A 20,740-nucleotide genomic window follows, 5' to 3' on the forward strand; every position below is an offset into this window, starting at 1 on the left:
CTCTCTCTTCTGAAGATCTCTGTACAAACTCCTGAGTACACAGAGGTGTCAGTCACACTGAGACCACACTTCTCCAGGTCTTCACTGTAGAACATGATGTTTCCACTCTCCAGATGTTCAAATGCCAGTTGGCCCAACTTCAGAAGAAGCTCCCTGTCAGCCTCCGTCAGCTCCTGTGGACCTCCTCCATACTTGTGCTGCTTCCTCTTGGTCTGGACCAGCAGGAAGTGTGAGTACATGTCAGTCAGGGTCTTGGGCAGCTCTCCTCTCTGCTTTGAGCTCAACATGCTCTCCAGAACTGTGGCAGTGATCCAGCAGAAGACCGGGATCTCACACATGATGTGGAGGCTCCTGGAGGCCTTGATGTGGGAGATGATCCTGCTGATCACATCTCCTCTATCTCTGAACCTCCTCCTGAAATACTCCTCCTTCTGGTCATCGGTGAAGCCTTGTACTTCTGTCAGCCTGTCCACACATGACGGAGGGATGTGATTGGCTGCTGCAGGTCTGGAAGTTATCCACAGCAGAGCCGAGGGAAGCAGATCTCCTCTGATCAGGTTTGTTAGCAGGACGCTGACTGACTTCTTCTGAGTGACGTCAGCCACCACCTGGTTCTTCTCAAAGTCCAGAGCCAGTCTGCTTTCATCCAGGCCGTCCAAGATGAAGAGAAGTTTGCAGACATGCAGCTGCTCTGCTGTGAGCTTCTCTAACGTTGGATGAAAAACATGGAGCAGCTCCAGAAGACTGTAGTGCTGCTCTTTGACCAAGTTTAGCTCCCGGAATGAGAGAGGAAGCACCAGATGAAGGTCCTGGTTCTCCAGGCCCTGGGCCCAGTCCAGAGTGAACTTCTGCTCTGAGAAGGTTTTTCCAACCCCAGCGATGCCGTTGGTCAGCACCACTCTGACTCTGAGTCCCTGCTGCTCAGGTGAGGCTTCAAAGATCTGGCTGCACCTGATTGGATGGTCGTGGAGGCTCTCCTTGGTCTTCTTGGTCTCCAGCTGCCTGACCTCATGCTCTCTGTTGACCTCCTCACTCAGTCCCTCAGTGATGTGGAGCTCAGTGTAGATGCTGTTGAGGAGGGTTTGACTTCCTGCTTCTTCACCTTCAGTCACACGTTCACATCTCCTCTCCAGACTGATCTTCTGCTGCTGTAGAAGCTTCTGCAGACCATCATCAGCCTCTGGAGCAGAGAAAAGGTTGCAGAAGAAAACATCAGTGTGACAGTGTGAGCATCATTTTCTCTCCACAACTTCTCAGCTGCTGTGGTGAAGCTGCTGTGTGACTGTTTGCTCTCAACGTCCCTCAGTGAATCTTCTCACTGGAGGTCCTGACATGATCTCAGAGGGAGAAGTGAAGGAGGTGCAGGTGGACAGTCTTACTGTGATCAGTCTGGGTGTGACTGGCAGGTTGCAGTGCTGCTCCACACCCACCACTCTTCTTCTTCCTCCTGTGGATGGAGACACTTTGATCAACTTGTCACTTTTTAATCTTTGTTTATTGAAATTCTTCATTTTGTCTTTGACATGAACTTTATTTTAAACTTTGGTTCTAAATCAGCTCTTTTTTTGAAGTCAACACTGGGTTGTGTTTCTCTACAGTGATGCTTGTTTGGCTTTGGACTGAACTGGATTTCAACACTTTGAAATGTGAAGGAGCTGCAGTGTCAACACTGACGTCACTGGATCCAGTTCCACCTTCACCTTCACCTTCACCTTCACACACACACACACACACACACACACACACACACACACACACACACACACACACACACACAAACACACACACACACACACAGTGTTCTTACTGTGTCTCAGGAGGTCCAGGTTCATTACTGAAGTCCCTGGAGACGCTGCTGCTCCATCCTCCTCTTCCTCCACTCGAACACTCATCTTGAGCTGGAGGTCAAACAGGAAGTGAGGCAGTGAGCTCAGAACACTCTGACTTCCACTTGGGAGCGAGAGAACAGGAAGAAATCAACCAGACTGAAGTCACATTGTTGACTCCTCCTGGCCAGTGGCCACTGTTGCACTCTGATTGTTCAAAGCGCTTTGAGACATTTTTGGATGTGCAAATAAAAGTCCTCCAGAACCTCCTCTGACATCTGCAGCATGTAGGCCAGAGCTGAACACTGGATGGCTGAGAGTTTCTTCTCTGATCTGTTCTCTGACTGCAGGAACTCTTGGACCTCCTGATGCACTGACTGATCCTTCACCTCCAGCAGACAGTGGAAGATGTTGATGCTTCTGTCAGGAGAAACACCACCAGTGTTCATCTCCTTCAGGTTGTTGATGACCTTCTGTAAGGTTCTTGGATGGTTGTCAGAGAGACCCAGCAGACCTCCTAAGAGTCTCTGATTGGATTCCAGACTGAGTCCATGGAGAAAGCGAACAAACAAGTCCAGGTGACCGTTTGGACTCTGCAGGGATTTCTCCATCATCCTCTTCAGGAACTCATTCAGGGATTCTCCAGAGTGACCATCTCCTGTTGTCTTCTTGTTGGTGTGACAGTGTAGACTGCAGCCAGAAACTCCTGGACGCTCAGATGAACGAAGCAGTAAACGGTTTTGTGGAAGATCACACTCTCTCTTCTGAAGATCTCTGTACAAACTCCTGAGTACACAGAGGTGTCAGTCACACTGAGACCACACTTCTCCAGGTCTTCACTGTAGAACATGATGTTTCCACTCTCCAGATGTTCAAATGCCAGTTGGCCCAACTTCAGAAGAAGCTCCCTGTCAGCCTCCGTCAGCTCCTGTGGACCTCCTCCATACTTGTGCTGCTTCCTCTTGGTCTGGACCAGCAGGAAGTGTGAGTACATGTCAGTCAGGGTCTTGGGCAGCTCTCCTCTCTGCTTTGAGCTCAACATGCTCTCCAGAACTGTGGCAGTGATCCAGCAGAAGACCGGGATCTCACACATGATGTGGAGGCTCCTGGAGGCCTTGATGTGGGAGATGATCCTGCTGATCACATCTCCTCTATCTCTGAACCTCCTCCTGAAATACTCCTCCTTCTGGTCATCGGTGAAGCCTTGTACTTCTGTCAGCCTGTCCACACATGACGGAGGGATGTGATTGGCTGCTGCAGGTCTGGAAGTTATCCACAGCAGAGCCGAGGGAAGCAGATCTCCTCTGATCAGGTTTGTTAGCAGGACGCTGACTGACTTCTTCTGAGTGACGTCAGCCACCACCTGGTTCTTCTCAAAGTCCAGAGCCAGTCTGCTTTCATCCAGGCCGTCCAAGATGAAGAGAAGTTTGCAGACATGCAGCTGCTCTGCTGTGAGCTTCTCTAACGTTGGATGAAAAACATGGAGCAGCTCCAGAAGACTGTAGTGCTGCTCTTTGACCAAGTTTAGCTCCCGGAATGAGAGAGGAAGCACCAGATGAAGGTCCTGGTTCTCCAGGCCCTGGGCCCAGTCCAGAGTGAACTTCTGCTCTGAGAAGGTTTTTCCAACCCCAGCGATGCCGTTGGTCAGCACCACTCTGACTCTGAGTCCCTGCTGCTCAGGTGAGGCTTCAAAGATCTGGCTGCACCTGATTGGATGGTCGTGGAGGCTCTCCTTGGTCTTCTAGGTCTCCAGCTGCCTGACCTCATGCTCTCTGTTGACCTCCTCACTCAGTCCCTCAGTGATGTGGAGCTCAGTGTAGATGGTGTTGAGGAGGGTTTGACTTCCTGCTTCTTCACCTTCAGTCACACGTTCACATCTCCTCTCCAGACTGATCTTCTGCTGCTGTAGAAGCTCCTGCAGACCATCATCAGCCTCTGGAGCAGAGAAAAGGTTGGAGAAGAAAACATCAGTGTGACAGTGTGAGCATCATTTTCTCTCCACAACTTTTCAGCTGCTGTGGTGAAGCTGCTGTGTGACTGTTTGCTCTCAACGTCCCTCAGTGAATCTTCTCACTGGAGGTCCTGACATGATCTCAGAGGGAGAAGTGAAGGAGGTGCAGGTGGACAGTCTTACTGTGATCAGTCTGGGTGTGACTGGCAGGTTGCAGTGCTGCTCCACACCCACCACTCTTCTTCTTCCTCCTGTGGATGGAGACACTTTGATCAACTTGTCACTTTTTAATCTTTGTTTATTGAAATTCTTCATTTTGTCTTTGACATGAACTTTATTTTAAACTTTGGTTCTAAATCAGCTCTTTTTTTGAAGTCAACACTGGGTTTTGTTTCTCTACAGTGATGCTTGTTTGGCTTTGGACTGAACTGGATTTCAACACTTTGAAATGTGAAGGAGCTGCAGTGTCAACACTGACGTCACTGGATCCAGTTCCACCTTCACCTTCACCTTCACACACACACACACACACACACACACACACACACACACACACACACACACACACACACACACACACACACACACACAGTGTTCTTACTGTGTCTCAGGAGGTCCAGGTTCATTACTGAAGTCCCTGGAGACGCTGCTGCTCCATCCTCCTCTTCCTCCACTCGAACACTCATCTTGAGCTGGAGGTCAAACAGGAAGTGAGGCAGTGAGCTCAGAACACTCTGACTTCCACTTGGGAGCGAGAGAACAGGAAGAAATCAACCAGACTGAAGTCACATTGTTGACTCCTCCTGGCCAGTGGCCACTGTTGCACTCTGATTGTTCAAAGCGCTTTGAGACATTTTTGGATGTGCAAATAAAAGTTGTTTGTTAAAAAGTTGACTCGCATCACATTTGATGAGGTATTTAGTAAGTCATGACTCACCTGCTCCTGCTGCTGCTGCTGCTGCTGCTGCTGCTGCTGCTGCTTCACCTCAAAATGAAGCCTGAACAACTTTCACTTTCAGCTTCTCTTCCTGCTTCTGCTGCTCAATGTGGATACTCCCATCCAGCCGCCTGAACTGCTCCAACAATTCCAGGAAGTCACATGATGCTGTGTGTGAGTGTGTGTGTGTGTGTGAGAGAGAGAGAGGGAGAGAGCATACATGTGTTTGTGCTCTTCTTGTCACGTATAATCTGGCTCCCATTATAGGGAGCATTAGAGCCATCTACGGTCTGTAACCTTGAAGAAAATCAGAAGGTGCTCCTATTAATTGTGTGTTGTGTAGAAAGTCAAAGCAATGCTTGGAGACTTCCTTCAGCTCCACTCTTCAGCAGATTTTCTCAGTCAAGGGCGACGTGGAGCCTCTTCTCCTCTCCTGCCCACATCTTCCACACATTCAACTGCTCCACACTGTTCACACTTCCCATCCACATGCTGGACTCCTGTCTGGAGAGTCTGTGCCTTGCTGTGTTCTCAATCTTGATTTTCATTCATTCTGATTTTTCAGCATTATTATTATGTTGACATAGTTTTTCTATTTGCTGGAAATGTCTTGTTGGCAGGGCAGAAAGAGCAACTCCCCAGTATGATACAACTGATGGCTGCATTGTGGCTACATACAAAACCAAACAAGCAAAAACTTGTCAAACAGCGACCCTTAGTGGAAAAACTCGGAACTGCAAGGACCGACACGTCATAGGAACGTTTGAAGGTTCAAGGCCACATTTGAACACATTATGTTTCTTATTGACATATTATAGAGTGACCTGCCTAAAATATCTGGATGTTAATCAATGTGTTATTTTTTCAGCATGTGTTCATTTCTCTGTAAAGTCTGGAGTAGAAGGTAGTTTTGACTTCAGGGCGCCCCCTGGCGGCTCTTTATAGAACTACTTACTACTTATTGGCAGTCCATGATGACGGTAAGAAAAATGTGATTTCCTCTTTGAAGAGCTGCACCTGTTTCTCCCTGACGTGGTGAGACTGGACACTTGTTGAGGGATGTGACACTTCCTGTCAGCTCCTGAGGACAACAAGGAGGCCGAGCCTCTAATGCCCCCTACTGGCTGCACTCTGGAAGAGCCCTCCCCCATCCTCAGGACCAAGTGATCCTCCCTCAACATGAACACATCACTTCCATCTGAGGAGAGAAGAAGAGACGGCAGCAGTCAGCACTCACACTTCAGTCCTTGAAGGCATCATCAGAGACATTCACTGCTGTTGAGTGGAGATGATGGATTCACTGCTGATGAGAAGCAGACTCTTCGTCACATATGGTCTCAATGTCAACACAGAGTGTGTTGGACTGATACTGAGACGTGATGAAGATGAACTTATCAATCATTTCCTGCTGGAATGAGAGAGTCAACAGTGGGCTCCAGATGTGATGGTGAGTGAATGACAGTGAGTCACTCTATATAGAAATATATCATCTACTTGATGATGTTTGAGGTGGGCAGAGCTGGTGGCTCTCAGACAGTGGTGGTGGTGCTTCCTGCCATGAAAGGCGGCCTGGAGAACAGCTTGGATGGCATCTGGAGAAGCTTTTGGCTCTGCAAAGGGAGAATGGATGGTACTGGAGACCAGCATGGACAGATAGAGGAGCTGAGTCTGTTGGTCTGTGCTGCTGGTCCTCAAAGCCAAACATCCTCCTCTGTTCTTCAGCGCTCCCTCTGCAGTGGCCTTGGCGAGGTCACTGCCACCATTCCCCCTGGAGATCATAGCAGCTTGACGCTCTGTGCCGTCTGCTTTTTTCCCTCCTCCGTCCCTCACAATCCCCTGGAAGGACTGCAACTGCTCTGGAATATCTGGGACTGCTGCGTCTTGGCCAGAACATGCGGCCAAACGGGAGAGAGACTGTGGACCAGGCCTACTCAGGCCAACACACACACGCATCCAAGAACAACACACACATGTACACTGTGCACTCAGCCCAGCCCACCCCTCCCCCAACGCCTTCTCAACTCCTCAGGTGCGGTCGGCAGCTTGCTGCCTTCCTACACTGGATCACTCCCACTTCCCATTCCCTCACGGTTGCCAGTCCTGAGTCATGTGATGTTGTTATCTGTGCTTGTGTTCTGGTCCCACACTGTCCTCCCTAGTGGAGCAGAGTCTGAGTGAGTCATAGTCTGAGAGTTGGTTTTCATCCCTTTCCTCTCCTTAAGAAGCTTCTGGGAAACATCCAAGCACTGGAGCCACTTGTTTGAAAATGGCTTCATGACTCCAAGCAGCAGTAACACTGACCTCTGCTGGCCAAACACACACACACACCTGAATGATCAGCATTCAGGATGCTGCAAGCTTTTTGGCTGAAGTATCATTGCTTTGATCACCTTTGACTTTAAAAAGTCTTGACTTGAAACAATCTCTCTCTCTCTCCCTATGTGTATATATATATATGCCGCACTTTTCACAGTCGCCACCCCTGCAGTCCTCTGGCGCCCCCCAGTGGAGGCTTTGAAAAGCGCAGGGCCAGAGGGATCAGTGGCACTGTTCAAACCCAGATTCACTGACTTTACCTTCCTGTTGTTGAGTTGAAACTCCGCCCACCCTCCCAGTTTCAGGGAGCCTGATTGTAACGGAACAACTGAATCAGGGGTCAGGCGGTTGGAACAGGGTCAAAGGTCAAATACATAGGTCAAAGATGCGTATTTCCAGAATGGAAGGTGGTGGAAAGATGATTCCACCTCTGGCCTGTTCAGAAGGGAGGAATTATGTCAGGACCTTAAAAAGTTATAATCTATTTTAAAAATTCCCATTACAATAAATGCAGTTTGAAATGTTTTTTTTTTGTTTTGTTTTTTTAAATTATTTTTCTGAACATCCAACTTGCAGAAAGTGGTTTGGACCTTTCAGACTATTTGGAGGTGAATGGACACCACTTTTCTGTAACATCTTCTCCTGCTTCGGACTCTTCAGTCTGATGTCAGTGTTCAGGGTGGAGGTGGGGATGGGGCAGGGGTGGGAAAACTACGTCCCGGGGGCCATATGCGGCCCGTTACACTTTCCAATCCGGCCCACCAAACTTGAAGGAATTATATTAATAGTCATTAAGTAATGAAATAGCTGTATTTCTTCAATTTTGAGTGTTTTCAGAGTCATTTCACTAAAGAGCTAAACACTGGGGTGCTTCTCAGGCAGATATATTGTTGTAACACTTTTGTTCATTATTTAATTGCCATGAAAGCAACATGTTTTCTACACATCCCCTGATATATGTCTTCCTCCAATGAGAAAGCGGCCCCTCTGTCATATTGTAGAAGCCATTATGGCCCACCAGTCAAACAGTTTGCCCACCCTGGATTAGAGGCTCACTTAGTGTTGGAGTTGGGCTTGGTTCAAAGTAGCAAGAGAACAAAAGAGGCTTTGCTTGAGAATTGAACCAACAACCAGGAGTGGAACCCTGGTCTCCAGCACCACAGTCAGCAGGCTAACCCACTGAGCTAACCTGCTAAGCAGGTTCCTGAGGGCTGTGGAGGGATGTCACTACATCAATAGACAGCAGTGACTTGACATTGGTGTGTTTCAACACTGGACTCTGCAGGGGAAAGAAACAGCCACAGTCACTTTGTACAAGTGCAACACAACAAGTGGAGCTGAAGCCTTTTAGATACAATTAAGAGGAGAGAAAATTCTCCTCACTCTTTGAAAATGGAATTCAAACAGAGTTTGAAAAGAAGGGTGAGCTAGCTAGCTAGTTAGCCAGCTAGCTCCACTCACCTGTTTGGTGCTTCCTGTTGATCTCAGTTGAAGGAAATTCCAAATGCTGGAAGATTGAAATGCTCGCAAATTCCACGGACGCAACGCAACACAAGTTTTGGTTGTTTGGTTGGTTTTGAGTTTGGTTTGGTTTTTGTTGGTTTTGAGTTTGTTATGTTTTTTTAGATTGGTTTTGGTTTAGACCAGGGGTGCCCAAACTTTTTGCAAAAAGGGACAGATTTGGTGAGGTGAAAATGTATGTGGGCCGACCATTCAGCCTGGCATTTTTTGAACCATTACCACTGTAAATTAAGATATAAATACGTAACTATATCAATTTGTACAGTTTGTTGTATATGTGTTAATTTGTATGTATTTGTATTTACTTTTATTTTGCTATGTTTTACTATGCCTGTCTGCAGCTAGGTCGACAATGCAAATGCAAATCTGTTAACTGCCTTACCTGGATAAATGAAGGTTAAAATAAAATCTAAATTAAATGCGAATAAAGGTTTTTATTAAATTTGACACAGTGCACGCACAAAACTTGAGCTTTGATCATCACAACAAAATAGGAGATTTTACAACTTATTTATTTATTCACCAGAATGAAAAAATGACTTGGCTGCATTAATGTGGAGGATGATGCTGTGATCTTGACTGCAGTAAACAGGGCAGGTCTGGCTCAAAACAGTGGTTTTGATGCGCAAGATGTCACGCAGGTGAGAGTCACTTAGTCTTGTCCTCACACGGTTCTTATTACTGTTCATAACTGAGAATGTCTTCTCGCACGAGTACGTCGAGCCAAACAAGCTCAACATTTTCTTTGCGAATTTTCAAATCTCTTGGAACCTTTCTTTATCCAGCTGGCGGTAAAAGCTTACAAGAGGCAGTTGTTGGTGCCGGCTGTGACACTGTGTGTCGCACTGCAGCTCAATGAGCTCCAGCTGCAGGTGGTCTGGAACGTCATTAGGATCCACGGAAAAAGGAGAGGAAAAAAGCGTGATTTCCTTTTCAATAGCTGCAAAATCTTTGAAACGCTGTTGAAACTCCTCAGCCAGAGATGAGATGTTTGCTGCATGCCTTCTCATTTGCCCACTGATGTTGTTCACTGGAAAACTGGTCATTATTTCGTTCAGCGATGGGAAATGTGTGGTATTCGTTTTCTTCAGCTTTTCAGCGCGTTCAGTCGCAGTTAGCTTGTCGTAGCTAGCATGTTTTGTCTGGTAGTGCCTCTTTATATTAAATTCCTTGTAAACAGCCACAGCCTCATTGCAAATTAGGCAGTATGTCAGTGAAAAGATATACCAATTTTCACTTGTCCTGGAAACGGCAGAGCTCGCTGTCAACTTAGTAATCAATCATATACAGGTCACTGTATAATATAATGAAACACTTTATAGTCGTGTGTTTACCAGAAGCAGTGGGCTGTATGAACAGGGTGACCTATTGACCTCCACAGTCCTGAGGCTAACAAGGTGGTTAGCGCAGTAGGCTAAACCTCTGACTGTGGTTGTTGGAGATGTGGGTTCAAATCCCAGTTGGTACCAGCAGACCAGGTTTTTACTATATATATTTGTACTTTATACTATAGTATGTGTTTTTTCTGGTTTTCAGACATTCTGAGATTTAGCTTGGAGTAGCACCGACTCGTGGTAATCTACCACAGGACTTTTTAATAACTTTTAATAAAGTATTTAAAATTCTTTGTTCTTGGAAAAAAACTACATCTTATGTAGATTTTTTTCAGATGTTCAGAGAAGAGATGAAATCAGTTCTCCAGGAGCTGCAACCCATCAGCCCACAGACTGCTCAGTTGATAAGACGACTGACTGTGAATCACAAGGTTGTTGGATCAAGTCCCACCAAGGACTGAAATTTTGAAGGTCAATGTCTCCAAAACCAAGGATAAATGTAGCAGTGGATGTACTTCAAGAGTCAGCTCGTGGCTCAGGATGGAAGAGTGCTGACTGAGAGTTCCTGTGGTTGGAGGTTCGAGTCCCAACAACAGCAAGACATCCATTTTTAGCAATGGCCCCAAAAGTTCAGTAGAAGTGACTTCAGAGTTTTCACGTAGCTCAGCATGAAAAGCAAAATGTCTCTGAATACTGGATGCTTCAATTCTGATGACAAATTGCTCCTCCAGAATTCAAAACACTAGTGTGCCTGCGCCAGGTCTTCAACCAGCAACCTTGACATTCAAAGCTCTTCCTCTGATGCAGTGAGCTACCTGGCTGCTCTTCAAACCTTCTGATGGTCCACTGGTCCTTTGGAAGTCTTGGTTTCCATCCTTCCACTCTGTCTCAACCATGACAGGACGCTCACTTCCCTCAGTTTGACCCTGATTCAAGGACTTTGAGGAAAAAAGATTGTCCCAGAAAAAAAAAGGAAAACTGCAAATTTCCCCAATGTGGGATTAATAAATGCTTCTTATTATTATTATTATTATTATTATTATTATTATTATTATTATTATTATTATTATTATTATTATTATTATTATTATTACTATTATTTTTCTTCTTCTTCCACTTTGGATTTTGCTTGGAATAGCTCTGTCTCGTGCTAAGCTGTGGCAAGATGTTGGTTACCATGCAATCTGGGCAAAATAAAGTATTTTTTTGAACATGAGAAGGAAAAAAATGGACATTCTATGTTGTGTAGATTTTCTATGTCTGTATTGTATCAGTGAGTGGAAAGAGTCTCTGTAGTCTGGTGAAAGACGACAGGAAGTGACGGAGCAGGAAGTTGACATTGTCTGTTGAAATCCATTTATTTCCTCATCTATATTTTCAGATGCACTGTGTGTTAATGAACCTTCTTCACGTGACTGATCCAGTCTCACATGCCACTGGCCACAGAGACTGATTCTGTCCCAGCGAAAACACAACACACTGTGTTCATAGTCTGTTGGGTTTTTTCCATTTTTTTCAGACATGATGAGATTTTGCTTTCTACCACTCCGTCTCATGCTGAACTGTGATTGGACGGTCGACGTTTAGTGGAATTTTCCGGTTCTTTTGACCAAGGAGGCCTGCTGGAGACTGAAGGGACTAAAATACAAACAACAAATATGTTTCTCAAAAACCTTATTCAGAAAATTGTTCAACCAACCAGGTCCAACCAATGAGCTCAGGAGCAACATAAAAAGGGGTGGCACACAACCAGAACCTTTGATCCAAAGTGAAAAGGAGGCTTCATGCTGAGATCCATCTGCTCCGGCCTCCATCTCCAAGTCCTGCTTCTTCCACTGAGGATTCAGCTCCACCAGTGGCTTCTGGGACGTCTCTCCCAGCAACCACAGCAGCTTGTAGGGAGAAGCAGTCCGCCAGCCACCACTAGATGGAGCTCTTCTCTTCACTCTCCTCCTCATCCTCCCTCACCTCCAGCTGTAGAGAGAAGAAGAGACAGCAGGAGTCAGGACTCACGGTCCTTGAACGCATCATCACAGAGACGTTGACTGTTGATGGAGATGATGGAGTGACTGGTGAGAAGAAGCAGACTCTCAGTCACATGTCAAGTGTGGAACATATGAAAGTCATGTGAGCATGGAGTGTTGGACTGATACTGAGGCCTGATGGAGATGAACTGATCAATAACTGAGTGGTGAACTGAGAGAAGAAGCAGTTTGGCAGCAGATGTTGGATGAATGAGGAGCAGCTGGACGTCACCATCCTCCTCTCACACTGTGACTGGGAACACTGGACCTCTGCTGTGGGATCAACTGGCTTTGGTGCTGGAACCATCATCCACTGCTTCCAAACCAGTACTGACCTCACACTCTCTAGTTGATAGTCTCTGCTGTAGACAAGATCCATCAGTGGCTTCACTGATGATTCCTGCAGCTGGTTCTCTCTCAGGTCCAGCTCTCTAAGGTGGGAGGGGTTGGACTTCAAAGCTGAGAGCAGCTAATCACAGCTGAGCTCTGACAAACTGCAGTCCTCCAACCTGTATAGAGAATAAATGATGGAGAGTTTATAATGATGGAGGGTTTTTCCAGAAAATCAAAGTGAAATGTTGACTTCAGAATCTGACACTACAGAAAATGTCACCTTGAAATTAAATCCTCAGTCCAAAACTAATGTGTGTTGAAATCATGTTTGGTCACATGACCACTGATGACCTGCTTTAAATTCCAAACATGAACAGAATGAAGTTTCCATATTTCTGGATGTCATTTTGATATGAAACAACCTTCAGTTCAATGTTTATTAAACATGTGTGATGAACTGTGTTTGGTGCTGAAACCATCATCCACTGGTTCCAAACCAGTACTGACCTCAGAGTTTACAGTTTACAGTCTGGACTCTGCAGGAAACCACTCAGCTCCTTCACTGATGAATCCTGCAGCTGGTTCCTACTCAGGTCCAGGAGTCTGAGGTGGGAGGGGTTGGACTTCAGAGCTGAGAGCAGCCAATCACAGATGAGCTCTGACAAACTGCACTTCTCCAACCTGAATAAAGAATCAATATTTGATTTCTTCCATGGTGTAAATGTCATATTAAGAGTCATTTCTCCCTGTTGATGATCCAGATGTGCAGCTGTTGGGATCACTGAGTCATTCCCTCAAACGAGTCATTGTGTCAGTGTGTTGTCAACACAATAACAACAGCAGTGTGTCAGTCAGTGTGCAGCCAATCAGCAGTGAAGATGGAAAATAATCAGTGAGTCCTTTTTTGTGCTTGTGGCTGTTTTCAGTCATCAGAGACTCATTACAAGTCAAACACATTCAAAGGACAAGATGAAGAAATACTGCTGCACTATTAATCTGCCTCTAATATTTCTTCACAGGATCTTCTGCTCAGTCATGTGACCTTCATCACCAATCAACAACTTCCATTGAGCTCCAAAGTGACTGGAGACATTTTCCACACTTTCTTCCACCATCCAAAGTCTTTTCTGGCTGCAGATTGTTGACATGAAAATATCAACAACATCCACTTTGTCTAGATGAGTCTTTAATATCTGCTTCAAAGTCTTCACACTGAGCAGCGTTACACACCAGTTGTCATCTGCTGACACACACTGTCCACCAGTAGAAAGCAGGAACTGACCTGAGAACTTCCAGTCTGCAGTTTGGACTCTGCAGTCCAGCACAGAGCAGCTTCACTCCAGGATCCTTCAGGGTGGTGCCAGTCAGGTCCAGCAGTGTGAGGTGGGAGGGGCTGGACTTCAGAGCTGAAGACACCACTGCACAGTGAATCACTGAGAGTTCCCTGAATGAAGAACAGCAGAGTGAGAAGTTGCTGATTCCATCATCATCATCATCATCATCATCATCATCATCATCATCATCATCACCAACATCATCATCACCATCATCATCACCAACATCATCATCATCATCATCATCACCACTAACATCATCATCATCATCATCATCATCATCATCATCATCATCATCATCATCACCACCATCATCATCACCATCATCATCATCATCATCATCATCATCACCAACATCATCATCACCATCATCATCACCAACATCATCATCATCATCATCATCACCACTAACATCATCATCATCATCATCATCATCATCATCATCATCATCATCATCACCATCATCATCATCATCATCATCATCATCATCATCATCATCATCCTCACCACCATCAGCACCATCACCATCATCACCATCATCATCACCATCACCACCATCATCATGAATGATTGAATAGTTGATTTTGGTTGACAGTGTAAATTCAATCAATCTTGTGCAATCAACAGACAACAATGAAAAAGAAGCTTCCAAAACAAATGTGCACATTCTAAAGACTCACAACAACAAAAACATAACAACTGTGTGAAGGAAAAAGCAGCATGCTGAAGCCCAAGCTGATTCTTGCCTCTCCTATACAGTCCATAACATTAGCTGGAATAATTAGTCAGACAAAATCAAAAAGGAAAAAAAGAGAAACGCAACTCAACAAAATAGGCTTGACATTATTCTTCATCATTGACTCACAATTCAATCATTTATCCTCATCATCATCAAGTATTTTGCCCTTCAAGATTTTTTCAACTCAACAAAGAAGCACACATTTTCAAATGGTCACTGATCCCATTCCAAAATGTAACTCCCAAAAAAGAAAGACATCTATATTTAACAATGCTTCTCACCTTCCATCATTCAAAGACACTCAACCCTCTGAACATGGATTGATTTTCTCTCACTTTAAAAAACTTAGAATACTGAGCGCAAGATTTTCATTCTTTCCTGGAAATAGTATTTCTAATGTTTTCAAGCCCACTATATCTATGAATTGGAAGATCTTTGACTCTATCAATCATTGATTTGTGCTTTAGGGAACTTTATTGATTATTCTGACAACTCTTTTCTGTAGTTGAATTATTATGAGAACTATTTAACCAGGTTTGTCCCTTTGAGATCCAAGATCTCTTTTACAAGAGAGACCTGGCCAAGAATGACACCATATAGAGTTTCAACACACACACACACACACGCACGCACGCACGCACGTGCACACACACGCGCACGCGCACACACACACACACACACACACACACACACACACACACACACACACACACACACACAGTGTTTACGTACCCTCCTAAACGTAGCACAGCCTTCCTGCAGTTCCTCACAGCTGGAATCAGTCTCAATCTTCCCTCCATGGTTGTGTTGTACTTGCTGAGGTTCAACTCCTCCAGAACCTCCTCTGACATCTGCAGCATGTAGGCCAGAGCTGAACACTGGATGGCTGAGAGTTTCTTCTTTGATCTGTTCTCTGACTGCAGGAACTCTTGGACCTCCTGATGCACTGACTGATCCTTCACCTCCAGCAGACAGTGGAATATGTTGATGCTTCTGTCAGGAGAAACATCACCAGTGTTCATCTCCTTCAGGTTGTTGATGACCTTCTGTAAGGTTCCTGGATGGTTGTCAGTGAGACCCAGCAGACCTCCTAAGAGTCTATGGTTGGATTTCAGACTGAGTCCATGGAGAAAGCGAACAAACAAGTCCAGGTGACCGTGTGGACTCTGCAGGGACTTCTCCATCATTCTCTTCAGGAACTCATCCAGGGATTGGGGAGGGAGATCAAATTCTTTTATCTTAGGGTTGATGTCAAACACCAGAGGTAATACAGGGTCTGATTCAAAATGATTCAAGAAACTCTGCAGAACTTTTCTCTTGGTGTGACAGTGGAAGCTGTAGACTGCAGCCAGAAACTCCTGGACGCTCAGATGAACGAAGCAGTAGACGGTTTTGTGGAAGATCACACTCTCTCTCCTGAAGATCTCTGTACAAACTCCTGAGTACACAGAGGCGTCAGTCACACTGAGACCAAACTTCTCCAGGTCTTCACTGTAGAACATGATGTTTCCACTCTGCAGATGTTCAAATGCCAGCTGGCCCAGCTTCAGAAGAACCTTCCTGTCCTGTCAGCCTCCGTCAGCTCCTGTGGACCTCCTCCATACTTGTGCTGCTTCCTCTTGGTCTGGACCAGCAGGAAGTGTGAGTACATGTCAGTCAGGGTCTTGGGCAGCTCTCCTCTCTGCTCTGAGCTCAACATGCTCTCCAGAACTGTGCCAGTGATCCAGCAGAAGACCGGGATCTCACACATGATGTGGAGGCTCCTGGAGGCCTTGATGTGGGAGATGACCCTGCTGGACACATCTTCTCTATCTCTGAACCTCCTCCTGAAATACTCCTCCTTCTGGTCATCGGTGAAGCCTCGTACTTCTGTCAGCCTGTCCACACATGACGGAGGGATCTGATTGGCTGCTGCAGGTCTGGAGGTTATCCACAGCAGAGCCGAGGGAAGCAGATTTCCTCTGATCAGGTTTGTTAGCAGGACGCTGACTGACTTCTCCTGAGTGACGTCAGTCACCACCTGGTTCTTCTCAAAGTCCAGAGCCAGTCTGCTTTCATCCAGGCCGTCCAAGATGAAGAGAAGTTTGCAGACATGCAGCTGCTCTGCTGTGAGCTTCTCTAACGTTGGATGGAAAACATGGAGCAGCTCCAGAAGACTGTAGTGCTGCTCTTTGACCAAGTTTAGCTCCCGGAATGAGAGAGGAAGCACCAGATGAAGGTCCTGGTTCTCCAGGCCCTGGGCCCAGTCCAGAGTGAACTTCTGCACTGAGAAGGTTTTTCCAACCCCAGCAACGCCGTTGGTCAGCAGCACTCTGACTCTGAGTCCCTGCTGCTCAGGTGAGGCTTCAAAGATCTGGCTGCACCTGATTGGACGGTCGTGGAGGCTCTTCTTGGTCTTCTTGGTCTTCTTGGTCTTCTTGGTCTCCAGCTGCCTGACCTCATGCTCTCTGTTGACCTCCTGACTCAGTGCCTCAGTGATGTAGAGGTCAGTGTAGATGGTGTTGAGGAGGGTTTGACTTCCTGCTTCTTCACCTTCAGTCACTCGTTCACATCTCCTCTCCAGACTGATCTGCTGCTGTAGAAGCTCCTTCAGCTGCTGCTTCTCACCACCAGGACTCCCCTCCGTCTTCCTGTGGAGACACTCTGGCTTTGACTGATTGGATCAGTTGGTGTCCATCACTTGTCAGCTGTTTTTCTGACACCATCATTAGTTGGATGGAATCATTGTCTCCATCAACACTAACTGACAGCCTGCTGGCCTCCTAGTGGGCTCTTCACAAATCACTTCTTGTCTTTTGCTCTCTTTTCTAAATTCAATCCCTTCATGCAGCTTCACAATCAAAGAATTTGACCCACAAAGAATGGAGCACAGCCGTTAATGACGCCGTCTTTTAGCCACCACGTTGCACCCGTCATGGCTTTGTAGCTGTTTTCTCGGCTGGTCTTGTCACATCATTTAATATATTATTAGATGACATATTCACCTATCAAATGGATATTTTCTATCTGGTGTGGTTGACACCTGGTGGGCTCTGGTTGAGCAGTGGCTCTGTGGAACTGGCCCTTTGTTTCTCAGCAGACAGAGACAGTGGAGTCACATTGCACTGAACTTTGGATTGAAATTCATCTCAGTGGAGTTGAGCTGCACTTTATGACAGCGCATCAAACATTCCTGCCACTGCATAAAGTTCAATCTCAGAAGGGCTTTGCTGCATTTCAACATGATGAATGAGACCATGTCAAAGATTCTCTTCTCTTGACCACTGACCACAACATCTGACACCTTTTCACCTTCTGAGGAATTTATCACTATCAAATCAAACTAGAATTAGACTGAGAAACAAGGACATTAGTGTTCTTACTGTCTTCCAGAGGCTCCAGTTTCATTACTGAAGTCTATAAATTGACCCATGGAGCAGTCATCCTTCAGAGACACCCCACTGGACCCTGGAGACTTTGCTCTGTCCTCCTCTTCCTCCACCGGAAGACTCATCTTGAGTCCTGGAGTCAGTCTGAGGTGAAATATCAAGTGTGACAGTCAGCTGATAACCCAGTGAGTTCCACTTCAGACAGAGAGAACAGGAAGAAACACTGAGTTCCCAGTGGGATCAAACAGACACACGACTGCTGGTGTCCACTCACATCACATTTCATGAGTTCTTCACTCAGTGACGACTCACCTGTTGCTGCTGCTGTTGCTGCTGCTGTTACTGCTGCTGCTGCTGCTGCGCCTCAAAATGGAGCCTGACACAGAACAATTTTGACTTTAAGCTTCTTGTCCTGCTTCTGCTGCTCACTGTGGATCCTCCCATCCTGCCGCCTCAACTGCTCCCACACTTCCAGGAAATCACATGATGCTGTGTGTGTGTGTGTGTGTGTGTGTGTGTGTGTGTGTGTGTGTGTGTGTGTGTGTGTGTGTGTGTGTGTGTGTGTGAGAGAGAGAGAGAGATACAAAGTGCACAAGCATGTTTTTGTGTGTGTGTTGTTCTTGTCACGTATTATCTGGCAGTTTACTCCCCATTACAGGGAGCATTAGCGCCACCTATGGTCTGTAACCTTGAAGAAAATCAAAAGCAGCAAATAGAAAACTATGTCAAAATAATATTATTTTGTAGTTACCTCCAAAGGTGGGATGGGGAGAGACATTCACCTGGTTGGCGGGGTACTTAAGTGGGCATGATGGGGGCGGGGTTTGGTGTGTTTGATGTTCCGGGTTCCACGTAGTGCGGTGGATTTGAATGTGTTGGAAGTGCGGAGAATAAACGCTTCAACCTTCTGCCTTCGCTTCTGGGTCTCATTCTCTGCACCTCCACAATATATATATATATATATATATATATATATATATATATATATATATATATATAGAAAATGGTTTTTATGCTTTTATGTTTTTATGTACAGCACGTTGTGTCAGCTGTGGTTGCTTTTAAAATGCTTTATGAATAAAGTTTAGTTTAGTTGAGTCACCAGAACTAACCATCACCTGTGGTGGGACCCGACTAACACCTGGAGGAAACACACAACTGCTGTGGAAACAGAGCTGCAGCAGCAGCAGGACTGGAGTTAGCTGCCCCCTAGTGGAGCAGACTGTAATAAGAGCGACCACAGTGAACAACTGCAGTGAAATCAGGTGATGATGCAGTTTAGATTTTCCTCTCCGACAGGTCAAACTGTTGTTTTGTAGCATCTGCAGTTTTAAGAAGCGTGTGTCATGTGTGTATAAATAGAAGAGTGGAGCGTTCAAGTTTCTCTTGTTGCTGTTTGACAAAGACTGGCAGTATTTTCATGCATTTTCTCTTTATTATTATTATTATTATTATTATTATTATTATTAATATTATTAATATTATTATTATTATTATAATTATTATTATTATTATTGTTATTGTTATTGTTACCAAAATATTTTGTTGTTATTCGTTTTTCTTGTTTATGTCCAAGAGGGAATGTTGTGTTCATCGGCAGGTGACTATTTAGGTCAGGTGATTATGTGGCGGGGCCGTGTGCAAAGGCGGCGTTTTTTTGACCACGTCCGTTCAGCTCAAGTTGCCATTAAGAATTTTTCCTTTGGATATAAAAGCACAAAGTGAGGTACGTCATCTAGTCTTACTGAAAGTAACAAAAATAAACAGGTAGACAATGTTCTTACTGTAAATGTGTCATCTGGTTTATTATTTTTGGTTTCAAAAAAGTGCAACAGCAAGGTGCAACAATAAGTTGTAGTGCAAGAACAACAACAATCTTTTTTTTTATTATTGCTCTTGGGGGCCCCCTAGTGGCTTTGGGGCCCTAAGCCGTCACTTACTTCGCTTATGCCTTGGGCTGGCTCTGCAGGCTGGGCCCGAAGAACGACGGTGCTCGAACGTGCTTCAAGCCACGTCATGTCTGTCGTAACGGCGAAAGACCCATTGTTTTTGAAATGTTTCCCTATTATTATTTTTCTTACACGTATTTCCACCCAATTTTAACCCCTTTAAGCCTGTTCGATTTAGATAAAATTCCGCACGCACGTCAGGCAAACATTTTCTTTTGATGCAACAATGACAAGTAAAGGTGCTCCATAGTGCCACCTCCAGGCAAAAAACAATACCCGCACTAAAAAAAATTCTCACAGCCAGTATGAATTTCCAACCATCGTGGAAGCAAAACACACGCGCTTGTCGTCTACCTACATTTCATTCTCTCAGGCAAAGTTCCTATCTCCGACAGAAAAGGAACCAATCAGCTTGTTTGCAGGTATGTGCAATAAAATCAACATTTTTTTTCCAACGGTCTCTCCACTAAAACCACAATGGCGCTCTGTAGGAACGTCACCCAGTAATGAGACAAGAACCCACGCGTTTAGGTCGTCCACCTCTACATCTCATACGCTCTTTTGGGGACTACTGGGTCTTTCCTTGCCGCTTATGAAAACACAGTTCTGACTGCTTAAAAAAAAAATACATTTTGAGCATCCCCAGAACCTCAGCATGCCAACAATTTTTGTTTTCTTTCTGTTTTTGAGACAAAAATAAGAAACAACCATTAATTTGTCTCATTTTCCGTCTGTCTTTGACTGCTCTGCATTGTCTCTCAGGGTGCAGCTGGGATCGTTGGATGGGTCATTTATAGGGATGGAGAGATTCAAGCAAATGACGGCGGTAGCAAAACTGATGAGAAAAGTTTGGTAAGTTATTTTAGCCCAGACGCTCCTCTGGCAGCTAACTCTACTTGCTCACAGGCAATAACCAACAGCATTGCCTATTTTATCTGTGAAGTTCAAAGTTCAAGTTATTTATTGTCATTGTTGAACATAGTTAACAACAAATTTGTTTGGAGCTGCTTATTGTTATATATCCAGCCGTATAGCGTTGTAAAAAAACGAGGGCTTCAATCAACTCCTTCACATCTTGGATCCTAGGAACAAAATACCAGTTAGGTGT

General features: G+C 45.3%; 3 protein-coding genes and 1 long non-coding RNA gene across 4 annotated transcripts in view; all 4 read right to left on the bottom strand.

Moving 5' to 3' along the window:
• The window catches only part of LOC142891076 (protein NLRC3-like), a 2,584-nt gene extending 524 nt beyond the window's left edge, over positions 1 to 2,060 (bottom strand). The window contains exons 1-4 of the mRNA XM_076030403.1: positions 2,033 to 2,060; positions 1,808 to 1,898; positions 1,380 to 1,447; positions 1 to 1,180 (exon numbers count right to left, since the gene is read on the bottom strand). The exon at positions 1 to 1,180 is cut by the window's left edge and continues 524 nt beyond it. Of these exons, the coding sequence (XP_075886518.1) occupies positions 1 to 1,180; positions 1,380 to 1,447; positions 1,808 to 1,898; positions 2,033 to 2,060 (1,367 nt within the window). The remainder of the gene's footprint in view (positions 1,181 to 1,379; positions 1,448 to 1,807; positions 1,899 to 2,032) is intronic.
• The window catches only part of LOC142891082 (NLR family CARD domain-containing protein 3-like), a 163,413-nt gene extending 147,596 nt beyond the window's left edge, over positions 1 to 15,817 (bottom strand). Inside the window, exon 1 of the mRNA XM_076030409.1 lies at positions 15,048 to 15,817. Coding sequence (XP_075886524.1) covers positions 15,048 to 15,817 — 770 coding nt within the window. The remainder of the gene's footprint in view (positions 1 to 15,047) is intronic.
• On the bottom strand, positions 3,882 to 4,426 carry LOC142891202 (uncharacterized). Its single transcript, XR_012927192.1, has 2 exons — positions 4,379 to 4,426; positions 3,882 to 4,028 (listed from the first exon to the last, which is right to left on the bottom strand). It is a non-coding gene; the product is annotated as an uncharacterized LOC142891202 (long non-coding RNA).
• A 44-nt stretch (positions 15,818 to 15,861) lies between the features above and the next one.
• Positions 15,862 to 18,265, bottom strand: LOC142891187 (NLR family CARD domain-containing protein 3-like). Its single transcript, XM_076030650.1, has 3 exons — positions 17,996 to 18,265; positions 17,678 to 17,827; positions 15,862 to 16,945 (listed from the first exon to the last, which is right to left on the bottom strand). Exons 2-3 carry the CDS (start codon positions 17,806 to 17,808, stop codon positions 15,862 to 15,864), a joined length of 1,215 nt encoding a protein of 404 aa, XP_075886765.1. The 5' UTR covers positions 17,809 to 17,827; positions 17,996 to 18,265.
• Positions 18,266 to 20,740: the final 2,475 nt, after the last annotated feature.

Source organism: Nelusetta ayraudi, unplaced genomic scaffold (genome assembly GCF_046127955.1).
Source record: "Nelusetta ayraudi isolate G7.1 ecotype Tasmania unplaced genomic scaffold, CSIRO-AGI_Nayr_v1 ptg000028l, whole genome shotgun sequence".
In the NCBI taxonomy this organism is placed as follows: domain Eukaryota; kingdom Metazoa; phylum Chordata; class Actinopteri; order Tetraodontiformes; family Monacanthidae; genus Nelusetta; species Nelusetta ayraudi.

Excerpts from the sequence above, each read along its gene's own strand:
- LOC142891187 (XM_076030650.1), bottom strand. The coding sequence starts at position 17,808 with ATGAGTCTTCCGGTGGAGGAAGAGGAGGACAGAGCAAAGTCTCCAGGG. Across the intron at positions 16,946-17,677 it reads ACTGGAGCCTCTGGAAGACA|GAAGACGGAGGGGAGTCCTG; the intron begins GTAAGAACACTA and ends GTGTCTCCACAG.